Source organism: Gavialis gangeticus, unplaced genomic scaffold, assembly GCF_001723915.1.
Source record: "Gavialis gangeticus isolate Ggan-Ray unplaced genomic scaffold, GavGan_comp1, whole genome shotgun sequence".
NCBI lineage: Eukaryota > Metazoa > Chordata > Crocodylia > Gavialidae > Gavialis > Gavialis gangeticus.
The window spans coordinates 38,965,951-38,980,371 of NW_017729029.1; the positions used below are offsets into that span (position 1 = coordinate 38,965,951).

Genomic DNA, 14,421 nt, shown 5'->3' on the forward strand with positions numbered 1-14,421 from the left:
CCGCTGCCTTCCCAGCCCGGCGGCTGCCGCTGCTGCCTCCGGACCGGGCTGCTCCCTGCTCCCCGCCGGCGCCGTAGTCCAGCCTCCGGGCGCCGCCGGCCCTGCCCGCCCGTTACCGTGGCCGCGCTGTCTATGTCAGCCCGTGGCGCGGCCGGGCGGCTTCCGCGCGTCCGGACCCGCAAGCAGCTTCTTGTCACTCAATCCTTTCTGCTCCTGTGGGCGCCAGGGCCCTGCTAGGTCCTAGTGCCCCTCAGGCCGCGGTCCTCTGCGTCCCCGCGCCCACGCAGCCCCGGGAGAAGTCCCACCAGTCTCGGAAACACACTTGCACTCGCTAGACCCTATTATCCACTAGCCTTTGGTGGGGAAGGTTAAGAAAGCCCCTCGTTTCAGTGCTGTGTGGCCAGATCATTGGCCAAATGACACTAAATAGGTGAGCTGGTGGCTAAAAAGAGAGGTTTATAAACCCAGAGTGTTTGTCCACCCCCTCTGCAACTGTCCTGTGGTTGTGGGTCCAAGCCCACCTCCACTCTGGAGCTCTCTCTGCTGTGGTCTCCCAGACAGGACCTGGATTCAGCTCTGCAATGCCCTGGTGCGCAGCAGACCCGGCATCTGAGAAGAGCTTCCTTCTCACTTGCCTTGGGCCCACTGTTCTGGCAGTTGGGCCCTGGTCACCTCCAAGTCCTAAAACCCCGTCCACTGAATCCCAGTGCTTACTGGATCCCAGTCCCATCCATTAAGTCCTCATGTCCAAGCACAATCCAGAATCCTTGCCCTTTGTCTTCTTGCCCTTTATCTCAGTACTTTATCCTAATACTAGAGCCTCAGTTTGATCCATTTTCTATGTCCTTTCCTTTAGGTCTCACACACTTTCAAGACAGCCTTCTGCACCCTAATGCTCTGTTGACTCCTTGTTCAGCCTGTTTGGTCTCAGTTCTTCGGGGGTCTCAAGCTGTGTTTTCACTGGCTCTTGTTTCTCTCGCCCCAGCTCATGCTACCTGGATTTGGACTGGTGTCCTATGGGATCTAGAGCTTTTGTAGTGGTGCCTAGCATTCTCGAAGTCTTGAAGGGCAGTTGCTGGGCTCAGAAACTCTGCTGATTCACACCCACTGTATCAGGAGGCTCACAGCTCTCATGGCATCGGTAGGTGTCCCTTCCGATTCAGCCAGTCACCCACGTTCTAGTGATGTCCATTCACTACTGCATAGTCCTCATGACTGCATTCCTGATCTGATCCATCATTCAGACCCACTGGTTCTAAAGGTTCTCGCTGTCCAGTCTTTAAATTAGCATGACAGTCTTATCCTGTGCACTCAGTATTTTTCCCGTACAAATTTCCCTAGATAGTCTCACTTCCTTGGGTTGCCTGCATCCTGCCATTTCCTCCTTTTCAGTGGGCTGGAAAGCCTAACACTCAGCCGTCTCCTCACTGAGGTGCCTGTGGACCTGTCACCCCTGTATCTCTGCTACTCAGCTGTCCTTGTGTTTTACCAGATCAGCCTGCCAGTTATGCCTAATGAATCCATATCCTTCCGTACCCATTCAATCGATAACGCATATTTCCGAAGAGCAGCTCATTCAGACTCTCCATTACAGCAGTGGGTGGAGTAAGCATCCCTCTCCAGAACGCTGGGAGTCTGGAGGGCTCCAGGCCTATTCTGTTTTCTTACTCATATTTGCTGTATCCTATTATCCACTATCCTTTCCTTCACCCCCTTCTCCATCCTTTGGCCAGGAAGGTTAGAAAATCTCGTTTCAGTGCTATCTGACCAAATCCAGATCATTGGCCAAGTGAAATGGAGTTGGTGAGTTGGTGGTTTAAAGGAGAGGTTTATAAACTCAGAGGGTGCGTCCCCACATGCAGGGGCATGTGTTTGCCACAGCACATAAAGCAGCATAAATAGCATCTGTGCTGGCCCCAGCAGCCTTACCTAGGGTACTGGGGGCCTCTTGGGGCAGCAGTAATGCTGAGCTGGCTGCACAGAGCCTGGCCAGCAAACACAGCATGGATCTGGATGGCCAGGCTCTGTTTCTAGTGGAGCAGCTGCTGCCATGTGCACCATGCCCCCCTGCCCTCCCCCTTTTTTTGTGGGTTTTTTTTTTTACACTGGGCTCTTCTGATGTCAAATTTTGGTGCCACACTGCAAATTTGCAGAACAGTGAATGGCTGCACATGTGCCATGTGCAGTTTGCAGCACCTCAAATAACTCTGAGGTGCTGCAAACCACACGTGCACACTCCTCCGGACGCGCTCAGAAAATTTGTCCAAATTTATCAAGAAGTGCTGAAATTCCACTGTTAGCCAGTGGCAGCCCCAGTAAATCTTTAAGGTCCCATTAAGAAGCTTCTCACAGTCCTCCCACATTCTTCTCATTGACTAGGACAGAAAGATCCTGGCAGCACAATAAAATTCAAATGTAATCAGATTGGTTGACTTTTTTTTTCCTTCAGGGAAATAGGACAGGACAGATCGCACTTTAACAATCAAAGCAAGTTACCTTTGCTCTTCTCTGCTCTTCAAGGTCATTCTCGCTAATGAAAATCAATCTTCTCCTTGCTTTTTTCTACTGCATGGGTAGCATTTTTTACCAGTGGCCATTAGCCTCTATGAATGTTTCCTCTGTCATTATATTACTGGCTTGCTGACCAGCTTTGAAGTCGAGGGCAAGGCTTGATAGTTAAAATTCCCTCCAGCAGGACTGGGAGCTGCAAAAATATCCATGCTGCTTATGGCTGAGACAGTCTGCTGCCAATGGAACCTATATATGGGTACTAAGAACAATAAAATATCTTGACTTAAAATGATCCACAAGGCAGACTTGGATTGCTTTCTGTGTAAAGCATGAAACAACTAACTTCCCCTCACTAGGTATTCCCATGTGACCAATTGCAGCACAGTTTGCACACAGTAGAGGTGTGGAAATTATTTAGTTAAAATTCTCCTAGCCAAAGGGACTGACTAGATTCTGTTCCAGATATGTGTAGTAGTTTGGTTTATATTTTTTTCTCTCCTCCTCCAAGGACTGTCTATTCCTAGATGGTCAGAAGGGTTTGCTTTGGTTCTGGTCCTCTGTGGCCATATCTACAGGCTGAAATGTTGTTTCTGTGAGACAATGTTAAACTGAAGTCAAGTCCACTAGCACATATGTGCCCCCTCTTGGCTGTTCCCCAGCCTATTGGTTTTGCCTTGGGGCTCCCCTGAGCAGCATGATTCAAGTTAGTTCATTCTGGCCTTCCCTAAGGCCTTCAGGAGGCACCAACCCTTTTGGAATAAAGCCAGAATGTGTTTCCAGTGCTGCAATAAGAGTCAGGAAGTACCACTTCCTGAAAACAAATTCATGGCAACATCTATGCAGGTAACAAGAACGGGCTTGTCTCATCTCTTCTGATAAGCGCTGGTTTCCTGGAGCAGATCCTGTTAGTTTGAGCATTTTGTCAACAGACACCCCCCACCCCCCCACCAATGCTTTTCTCTGAGTATTCATGAAAGTGGTAAGCCTGACCCTTATGTGTCACTGAGTCCAAGTCAGAAAGCTCTGGATACAAAGGCCCAGGCAACTGAGTCTGAATTAAAGGATACATCTAGAGACCTGTCGGTATATTTTAGTGTAGTTTGTCATTCCCTCCCCCGCACAACTCGATCATTTTGCATATTGAAGTTTGGAAGGGAAGAACAGCATGGTAGGGAAATGTCAGCCTACAAGGCAGCAGTCGTTCTACTTCATTCTACTCCCAGCCATATTGCAAACTCTACATGTGGCTTTGGACAAGTCACTTCATAGGTCTGTGCCTCACTTTCCCTATCGACACTTCCCTACAACACAAAATGGGATTAGAGGACTAGAAGACTCAGCTCATCAGCATTTGCAAAACACCCAGAGCTCCTTAGATTGATGGTACTAGAAAAGGTCCAAATACTACTATTTGTTTGAGTGACTTGTGTATCACAGCATCTATCCGTGTATCATAGCATCTATCACTTCCTAAGATGAATCTGGTAGACCTCATCATCAAGATCTTTTTTCTACTAGTTTTCCTGCTCATCTCCCTGTGCTCAGACTTTCCCAGGTTATGTTCTTTAGAATACCCGCCTGGTAACCTGTACATGGCATTGTCCTTTGTTTTCCAGTTTGCTTTGAAAGTGCAATTGCAGTGATAATTCATGCGAATACTTTATCTTTCTGTCCCTCTTCTTTAGGATTTTCAGATGTGCCCTGATGCTATAAGCACTCATTGCTTCCAGGAATGCAACTTTCCTCTAGCGTGGCTGAACTCCGTCGTGAAGAGACAATGGATCCTCCTGCTGAGGACTTCCAACAGATTCTCTCCATTGACCAGATCCGCTCCATTCGTGCCAGCAATGACTATGTAGAGAGACCTGCTGTCTCCTTCATGCAAGCTCGGTCCAATCCATCCCTGCCACAGAATTCCCACAAGACAGAGTGGTCTCAGGACCATCTGGTGTCTTCCACTTTCCAGGACCTACATCGCAGCCAGAGTCAACACCACCAGATACCACCCCTACAGCCACACTTGAGTCACTCCAGCACTGCTAGCTCCATGTCCCATAGCACCACTGCCTCGGACCAGAGGCTCCTGAGTGGGATCACGCCCTCACAGTCCGGGCACTCCATCATCCGGACGCCACCCAGAGTGGCTGACCTGAAGCCCGAGGAACCATTGAAGGGGGTGGCAGAGAAGCCCAGCCTTCACTCTGGGCACCTCTTTATCTGTGAGGAATGTGGGCGCTGTAAGTGCGTCCATTGCACGACTGCCCGCACCTTGCCTTCCTGCTGGCTCTGCAACCAGCGCTGCCTCTGCTCGCCTGAGAGCCTCATCGACTATGGGACTTGTCTCTGCTGTGTCAAGGGTCTCTTCTACCACTGCTCCACTGACGATGAGGACACCTGTGCTGATGATCCCTGTTCTTGTGGCCCAGGGTCCTGCTGTGCCCGCTGGGCTGCCATGAGCTTCCTTTCTCTTCTCATGCCCTGCCTCTGCTGCTACTTTCCTACCTTGGGGTGCCTCAAACTTTGCCAGCGGGGCTATGACAGCCTGAAACGACCTGGCTGCCGCTGCCAGAACCACACCAATACCGTCTGTAGGAAGATTTCCTCTTCCAGTGGGAATCCCTTTCCCAAGACTCTGGATAAGCCAGTATGACCTCCTTCGGTGAGGGAAATTGGCTCTTCTTCTCCTTCAGCTCCCTCTGCTGGGCACCCCTTTGGGAAAAGAACAAACAGATGAACAGTTAATCAGTCAGTCAGTCAGTCAGTCAGTCGGTGAGTCCTGCCAGGGAGCACGAAGCATGTTCTGAGACAAAAGGAATCTTGCTCCTGCAGCCAAGCCAAACGGTCTGGGTTTTGCACATTTCAGCAAAGGACAAAGACAGATGGAGCCAAATGCTGATGCATGCACTAGGCACTAATTGTCAACAGGGGGGTTGAGTGTGGGACCTGTCACTGGATGGCTCAGGACTCTGTGACCTCAGAATACCTTAGGAGTTCCTCTATGGTGGGTTTAAAATGGTGATGTGTCCTAGCACTATAATCCTCCAGGGACCAGACCACTTAACTCAGTTCTCTTTCATTCCTTCCTTCTATGGCACTTTCCTGACTGGCACCTCCCAAAGGCTCTTACTTGGTTCCAGTCTGCTGTACTTGGTGCCAGTTTCTCAAATGGAGATGGGCCATTGTAGTAAACCAACCAAGGGCAACACCTTACACACGCGTGTGCGCACACGCGCACACACACGCACACGCACACAGGCAAAATAAGAGATGAAGCTTCTAATCACTTTAAGGTAAAAAAGGAATATAAGCAAACCCAAATGTCAATTTTTATGGGCTCACTTGTTAGTGGAAATAGGGCATTGCTGAATTAAGAATCACACTGGCATGGAAAGAACATGATAGTCTGGGTAGAGAAGAGACCCATTTCCACTTCGTACATCTGTAGCTAGAGGAAATTCATGCTAGTGTATAGTACTCCAGGGTAGAATTGGCTAAGAGCAAAATGTTAAATCTCAACTGAAAGTTAACACAACAAAAAATGCCGTGAAGGAATGGTAAAGTCTGGCATACAAAGCCTTACCCTTCTAAGCTGCCAGTGCCAAACCAGCCCAGGTTGGTGCTGACAGGAAGGTGGCATTACGTGATGGCCTTCTATTGGTGAGTTGGTAATTTCATTCCGTCTCCATATCGATGTAACTGAAGCCCATCACCCCAGTTGGTGTTCCTGTTGACAGGATCACTAGAGAGGCCAAGAACTAAGCAGACCATGGACCTCGATCTACCTTTTCACCTCTACAGGTTGTCCCTTTACGTTTTGGGTGAGGTACACTACTTGGGAGATGAATAGGAAGCCCACCCTGCTGCCCTGTCCTGTTGAGAAAGAGAAGCCTTCAGTCTCCAAGGCTGCCAATCTAGTACCTTTCACCAGCACTGAATTCACTTTAAAGAGAGAAAAACAGAATGAAATTTTAAGAATAATTGCCAACTGAAACCACCTTTACTATGGTTTAAGAACAGTTACACATGCTTGTCTCTGTCTACAAATGGAGATAAGCTGAGGTCCTGACTTTGGGCTGGAGGGGGAAAGGAAAGCTGTTTATCAGAAGACAGAACTAGATGGGTAAGAGAAGTGGGTAATACCTGACTCACCCTCCCCAGTTAAAGTGCCTCATTTATTTTCTGCTGTGATAGAGAGCACTACACAAAAGCAAGATTTAGCTGAGCAACTTTGCACCCTGTAGGCAAGCCTGATGTTGATATAGGGGTTCTGAGACAGGAAATGTTGGCTGCAAACTAGAGATGGGTCTAAACCAAACCCCCAGATCTGGACATCTTCAGACAAGGAGGAATTTTAGGTCCAGATTGTGTTTCCTGGTTGGTTGTCTACAATGAGCTAACCTTCTCTATCTGAACATTCCTGCTCCTTGAGGAAGCTCAGATCCAGCTAGAAATTTCTGGCTCAGGTCCACCTCTGCTGTAAATGTCAGGTGCCAAACTCAGTTACAACCTCCTTGACTCCAGAAACTTGGCCATGGAGTGAAAGCCAGATTAACCAAGTGCTCTGTTCTACCATCACATTCACCCTCCAAGGCACACACGTGTGTGTATGTGTGTGTGTGCATATGTGTGTGTGTGTATGTGTGTATAGGGCAGTGGGCATAACAACATTCCTGTTCCATTGGAGCAAATGGTTCAGGAAGACTATAGGATATGTGAGAACTAGAGAAACATATGCAAGAAAACCCCAGCTGCCCCAAAGCTTCCTCCAAGGCACTCCAATGTTTACGGCACAAATGTCGCACTCGTATATCCACTGACTCCTTCTCTTTGTTTAGAATTACTTTGATATATTTTTGTATATATAAATATAATGTTATGATGGCTAGGACTATTATTAATAATATTCATGATACTGCTGTGAATGGTGCCATATGCAAGGTTTGGCTTCCTGGTACATTTACAAACTCCAAAGGAATATCTCAACTCTTGTTATGCTTCTCTTAGACCTTAGTTTATAGGCAATTTGAGGTATTTTAAGGGCCTGCTAACAAGGCTTTGCATTGCTTTTCATCAGGCAGGTTGGTGAATTCAATTCAGCAGCTAGCTGTGGGGTGGGGCAAGGACAGAAAAGGGTGGAAGGCAGGAGTTTCCATAACCAGTTTATCCCACGGTGAGTTCTACCAGTGGATTAGAATCCTGCTATACTGTCACGTTTCACTCTAGAACCATGCTGTGGGAATCTGCTTTTCCCATCTGAGGATGGAAGCCCCTTTATATAAGCAGAGGAAATCCGTATGATACACATGCATCCCAAAACTCATTTATAGTGGTGTTCTATTTCAGATTAAACAAGGAGAGTCATGAATGCACCCACTGAAGTTTCTGATGACCACATCATTCTGTTCAGAGGAAAAGTGTTCTGTGAGAAACATAATGACTCCTCCAGAAGAATTCCACTATGTGGGACGGGGGGTGGGGTATATACATCTGTATGATCATTCCATTTCTTTGTTACATAAATTACATAATGTATTGCAAACATCTGACTATGTCTATGAAGATAATCAGGCAGAATCCTATTTTCAAGATCCATAGTCATGTAAAAAGTCACATTAAAAAGTACACCAAGAAATCTATATTGGTGGCACTCCTGTAAAAAGGTACACCTTACTTTTTGATCATTCCACTTACTTTCTACTGGGGCTAGTTTTTGGTCATAATGGTTTTTGGCAGAATATGTCCCTTCCAACACATTGCTTTTTAAAAACAAAGTGCTAGGGATTTTTAGGTTTTGGAGTGCATGCCAATTTCTTCAGTTTCTTCCTTCATGACCCACCTTTTCCTTTCACTTGATCATGGAATAACTCAATAAACATGTGAGACTTCCTGATCATTTTAATGGAAAGGCCTCGTGATGTCATGAAAACATGGTGACCCCGGCAGAGTGCTGGAAAATTTGCATATTGAGCAAAAGTACTCATCTTCCAGTCCCTATGCAAACAAAACATCTCTTGACTGGGAGCCTACTGGGAGTTTTGCTTGGTAAATGCAGTGTGAGATTGGACGCAAGATTATTATTTTAAAAGAGGCATCTCCAGTAATTGGCAGAAGGTTAATGGCAGGTTTTACTGAATTCTATTTGCATGTTCTTTTTAATTTCCAGTGTAAAATTTTCATCTCCAAAAGCATATTGTGCTATGGATTACTGACCAGTTTTTGCCAGTAACATTTTAGATATATTTTATACTTTTTCATTTTTTTGATATTGTGCAATACATTCTGTAAAATATGGAACACATAAATGGAAATCAGAGATGGAACTGAGTCACAGAAATGTTCTGATGGAACTCAGATTCAGAAATGTTCTGCCCAAGGATTTTGGTTCAATCTGTTGTGAATGTCAGTTATGAAATTCAGATTAAAGTCCAGGATCTGAATTATACAGACCCAGATTTTTTGGGTTCCCAAGGCTTAGCTGCGACTTGTCCATAGAATCCATCCATAAAATCTGTTTATTAGAGAAGGACAGAAGACACCAGGCCAGGATTTACGAAAAAACTGTCCAAGGTGAGCAACATCAGCCAAGTGGGTTAGTTAATATCAGGCAGGAGATGAAAGCCCTCAACCTGGAGGTCTTTTTATGACTTCCCTTTGTAACTGCAGACTAAGTTGATGTTTTTTATCTGTCAGAACATGCAATTTACTGTAAGATATGAAACTAGTACCTACTGGGTCTGTTTGGACATGGGAAAGAGAAGATCTGCTCCAGAGGTTTGGAGCTGGTTACCCTGGACTTTGTGTCCAACTTTACATTCCAGCCACCCCCTGACTGGGTGTAAGAGCTTTGAATGAGGCTCTCCAGGTGTCTCTCTGCACTTGTGATTTTATTATGCCAAGACAGTGTTGTTTCATTCCCAAGGGCTGATTGTCAAAGAGGCCCATAGGTGATGCATGGGGCGGGGGCAAAGGGGGACATGTGCCCCCCCTGAGAGTTGCTGCTGCTGGCTTCTGCGGGCAGTCGCTTCCCACACTTGCTGTCAATGCAGCTGCCAGTGGTTGCGGGTGGTCCCTGTTCACCACTCGCCACCACTGCCAGCATGGATGGTGTCTTCAGGTGGCCCCTGCTCACCACCCATTGCTCACCACCCCTCTTCCCTCATTGATGACACTGCTGCAGCCACCAGCGGGCTGTCTCTGCTTGCCGCCACCACGCCCCTGCTGCAGACACTGCCGCTGCCTGCGGATGGTCACCATGCCGCCCCAGCCTGAGGAGGCACGCGTTGTTCATGAAGAGGCCCTTTTGTGGAATGCTATATTCACCACATATGGTATTCTGGTTTTGATCTCATTAAGAAGAGTATGTTTTCCAGCTGAAATTAGAGAGGATGAAAGGCATTACAGCAAGCTTAGGTAAGCTTAGAAGGACCATTATGGCGGAGCCTTGCGTACAGTGGCAAAATTCTTACGGTGCCTGAAAGAGGAACAATCAGCATAGGGGTTCCCTTCCTCCCTGATCCCAGTGTTGAAGAAGAGGGAGGAAGGGAAATGGCCAAGAGTTCTTTCCTCCCTGAGGGAAGGTGGACCTGGCCAGTGAGTGCAGAACTTGCCTGGGAAGCAAGCCCCAAGAAGGGTAGATGATCAAGTAGCTTTTTGCTTTGCTTTTGAGAAGCACTAGATGTCTCCTAGTCTTTGTCTGAGTTTCAGACACACCTCAGAAGGCTACCCCTTACAGCACTTATCCCTCTGTAGAGGTGCTATCCACCATAGGGGCCATCTGCAGCACTCTTGAATTCAGTGGGCCACTGCTGAGGGATATGGAGTACTCCTACTCTCCACAGTCCTACTAGACCCTTCTGGTTGAGAGGGATAGGACTATATGCATAGTCTGCACCATGCTAACCAATTGAGAAATTTTTGTCCTTATTTCAGAAGTGTGACTTCTAACAGAGAACCTAATGGGATCTTACAAGTGCTCACTGCTAGTATTTGTTTCAGATCCCTGCCAGCCACTTCTTTGATCCGACATATTCTTATCCGTGGTTTTGACCCAAATAATTTGGGGGCCCTTTGCCCAAAAGGTAATCAAAAGCTCACAAGAGCAACTCCAGTCTTACTGCTTGGATGCAATAAAGAAAAAAAGGAAAAAGAAACAAAAACAGAAAACAAGGATAAATGACCCTTCTCCACCCCCCTCCTTGAGATTGCAAGAACTGCATGGCCTGAGGCTGAGCAAGCAACCCATTTACAATGTTCTCCCTCAGTACATCATTTGCTGCTCATGCCACTAGCTGTGTCTTGCAGATGGTGCATGTACAATCTTACTAAGCCTGGACAAAAGCCAGGGCATTGCAAGAGGGATGGGTGTATTAAGAATTCTGACATCTATTGCTCCACAGGTGGGGAAAGGGAGAGTGGATGTATTCAGTAATCCATTACAGATGGCCAACCAAACTTGTTCAGGGTCATCCTCTCCATGTAGAGCCCATGCAGTGTGCCAAGTCCATTTCTGTTGGACACTTGCATGCAACTGAAATATTTCTTCCCTATGTGGCACTGAGCATTCATTCCAGGTGGGCAAAGCAATCCTCTTCAAATTCTTTTTGATTTCAGATTTCTTAGAGATCCTTCTTCTTAAGAGATACTAGAGCAGAGATTATTTGCAAATGCTTTCTGTCACTGGTAGCCACTGATCAAACCTAGACAGCAGTTCGGGGCTTACATGAAATGGATTATTTTTACCATTCCTTGGAGACTATTTCAGAAGAGTCCAATCTAGTGTATGTCTAGTAGGGTGAGGGAAAGGGAAAGGGCCAGGGCCAAAGATTTCTCCTTATGGTATGGGCTGCAATCAGGAAAGATTTCAGATGAAGGGAGTTAGGTTGAATCACATCTCTTTCAGTCAGCCTCTTGCAGACCATTCACAGTACGGACCACTGAATGTATCAATGCTGTGCAAAGGAAATCAATTATGCATGCGGTGTAACTGGGTTGGAGAAAAAAGGCCAGACACCACTCTCATTAAAGCAAGCTGCAAAAGGCAAGCCAGCTTTGATGGCAGCAGGACTGGACCCATGCACAGAGAACTCAGGGATCTGTAAGGAATAGAGCTTCTCTTACCTGCATAGCAAGGGGGTACAGTTCCTATATGGGGGAGAACAAGGCCACTGTAACCCTGATATCAGTGATGAGCATGATCATTCATAGACGTGGCATGTTTGGTTCTCCTGCATGGCTGCTCCTACCCAGGGGAATTTTTCACTACCCTTTTCTCCCCAGTACCTACCCTTGTTCAGGCTCCTTCAAATATATCAGATGCTCTGTGGGCAAAAGGCTGTTTCTTCTTTGTACCACAGCTGTCTTTAGCACAAACTCTGCCTTAGAAGACTCATACTTCTTGACTTCAAAGGGGAATCACGTACCAAGAACTGAAGCATCTAATTCTTTATTTGGTACAAAAGGCATTCTGTACAGTGTATAAAAAGTTCCCTTCCCAACCTTCTTTACTTTAGTTTCCTTTATAGAAGTTATAATACGTGCTCATAATCTTATTGCTGGTTTTTGACAATATTCTCATACTCATGTCAAGAAAAAAGAAAAACCAAAGTATTTATTTGAAAAGTTTATTTTAAAGATAAAAAATAACCTATTTATTTTAGAGCACCCTCTTCTGTTTGGTTTAGTTTTCTTCTTTTGCAAAGCTAATAACTGATACTGAACCACTGCTGAAATAGAAGAAGTAATTCTATTGGTGGCTGCCCAAGCCACTTAGAGCAACTATTCAATAAAAAATATATATTAATTTTGAAACCTCTCTCATTCTTGTCTTGGAAGCAGGGGAGGCTGAAAGCAAGGGGAGGGCAGGCTTCTGCCTTGGCACAGACCATGTTGCTACAGTGAAACCCTGCATTTAGTGCTGGAGTCCATGTGACCACTACAGGCAGGCACTGTTGGAAGGCTAAGACCTATTCTGGCATTGATAGGTAATTGTTGCTGGTTTTTATAGAGCTATTTTTATGACCCCAATAGTTACAGAACAGCTTATAAGAAACATTGAACATCCCATGCTATGCCTACCTGCTGCAACTTACCCGAATCCTTCATGGGTCTGTAATTGTTCCAGCAGGATTTCTGTGGTTTCACAGGGTGATAAATTCTGGTACATCACAGCAAAAAGAATAGCACAGTGACCGGATACTAAGGGTGACTGTAGATAGAAAAAGATTAGATTAGACCAGATAAAGACAGGGCATTTATAGACCCATAGCCCAGAACAGAGCAGATAATCTATACTGGCTACACATATATATCACAGGTCATAGGCAACTGGTAGGGGGGTACAGGGGGGCATGTGCCATCCCTGACAGGGCACAGGTGCATGCCAGCTCTATCCCTGCTGCCGATGCCACCAGCGGTTTCTGTGGGTGCTTGCCAGCCGCATTCCCACTGCCATCGCTGGCAGCTTCTGCGGATGCTTGCCAGCCCCATTCCCACTACCACCACCACCAGCTTCAGTGGGTGCTCACCAGACACATCCCTGCTGCTGCCACTGGCTTCTGCAGGTACCCTCCCAGACTCAGGAGGCACCAGTTGCCCATGTCATTGGTCAGAGAATTTCATCCACCCACTTCTGTACTGAAACCACTCATTTGTCTTTGAGTAAAGTTAACTTGTATTTGATTTAACCACATCTTCCAGAAAGGCATCTAATCTGGATTTAAAGTCATCAAGAGATGGGTAATCTGCCATTTCCATGGCTGGATTGTTGCAATGATTAATCATCCTCACTGTTAAAAACATCCCTGATTTCTCATTTGAATTTCTGACTCCAACTGTCAGCCAGTGGTTTGTAGCTGTGCCTTTCTCTGCTGGGCTAAAAGGTTGGTATTTTCTCATTGCAAATAATCGATTATTATACATCATAATTGAGTCACCTTTCTATTTTTGTTGGTAATACATTGTGCTCTTAAGGTTTCTCGTTGTAAAGGCTTTTCTTTAGCTGTTGAATTATTTTTGGGTCTTTTTTTCCAAGCAGTTCCTAATTTTTAGCATCTTTTTTTTAAATGGGTATGCTACAGCTGGTTGCATCATTCCAGATCCATCTCAACAATGCTGTAGACGGAGGTAAAGTTCCCTCCCTATTCCTGCTCACTATTCTTCTGTTCATATATCCCAGGATAGGATTAGCCCCTTTTTGTCAGAGAATGATAAGAAGCCCATAATAACTTCACTCTATTATGATCCTTAGATCCTTTACTGAATCACTGCTTTCCAGGATACAGCCCCCTGGCCTGCAGGTCCAGCCTGCATTCCTTATTCCTAGATGTTGCACTTTGACTATTTTAAAATATATTTTGTTTGAATAGGGTCAGGTTACCAAGCAACTCCAGAGAACTGCCCCATGCATGCCATTATTAACCCCTTTACTGGGATTTGTGTCATCCACAGCAGTCATTTTATACATGAATGATAGATGATAGCTGGCTAGCTATATTATATTAGATGAGATAAATGCAGCTACATGGATCGATTGCATTAGACTAGAGAGAGGTGGGTGCAGAGAGAGACAGAGGGAGAGAGGAGGGAGGGATTGCTAGATAACTACCTAATATTAGGACTTTAGTAGACATAAAGGCTGTTTAGAGCAATGGTTCTCAACCTTCTTGGACTCAAGGTAAGCCTTGCTAGACTCACGGCACCCCTCAGAAAATGGGAGCTCTGAGCATTCACTGGTGTTTTGACTAGAAATAACAGAGCAGTTCTTCTGCTGGAAAGAACTCAGAAAGACCACAGTAAGTCAGAATGTTTTTGACACTACGGATTCCTATTTGAAATCCCGGAGTTTATCTTGTGAACTATGTGTATCTGTTTGCACATCTAACACTACTAATATCAAATTACATCCTTAAAAGG

General features: G+C 45.9%; 1 protein-coding gene across 2 annotated transcripts; it reads left to right on the plus strand.

Annotated features, from left to right (window-relative positions):
* The first annotated feature begins 351 nt into the window (after nucleotides 1–351).
* On the plus strand, nucleotides 352–7,399 carry SPRY3 (sprouty RTK signaling antagonist 3). 2 transcript variants are annotated; one of them, XM_019521432.1, is made up of 2 exons: nucleotides 352–1,141; nucleotides 4,197–7,399. In XM_019521432.1, the coding sequence occupies exon 2, from the start codon at nucleotides 4,244–4,246 to the stop codon at nucleotides 5,159–5,161; it is 918 nt and encodes a 305-aa protein (XP_019376977.1). In that variant the 5' UTR covers nucleotides 352–1,141; nucleotides 4,197–4,243; the 3' UTR covers nucleotides 5,162–7,399. The 2 variants fall into 2 exon arrangements, with proteins under 2 accessions (XP_019376977.1, XP_019376978.1); XM_019521433.1 differs by lacking the exon at nucleotides 352–1,141 and adding an exon at nucleotides 2,271–2,767.
* The last annotated feature ends 7,022 nt before the right edge of the window (nucleotides 7,400–14,421 follow it).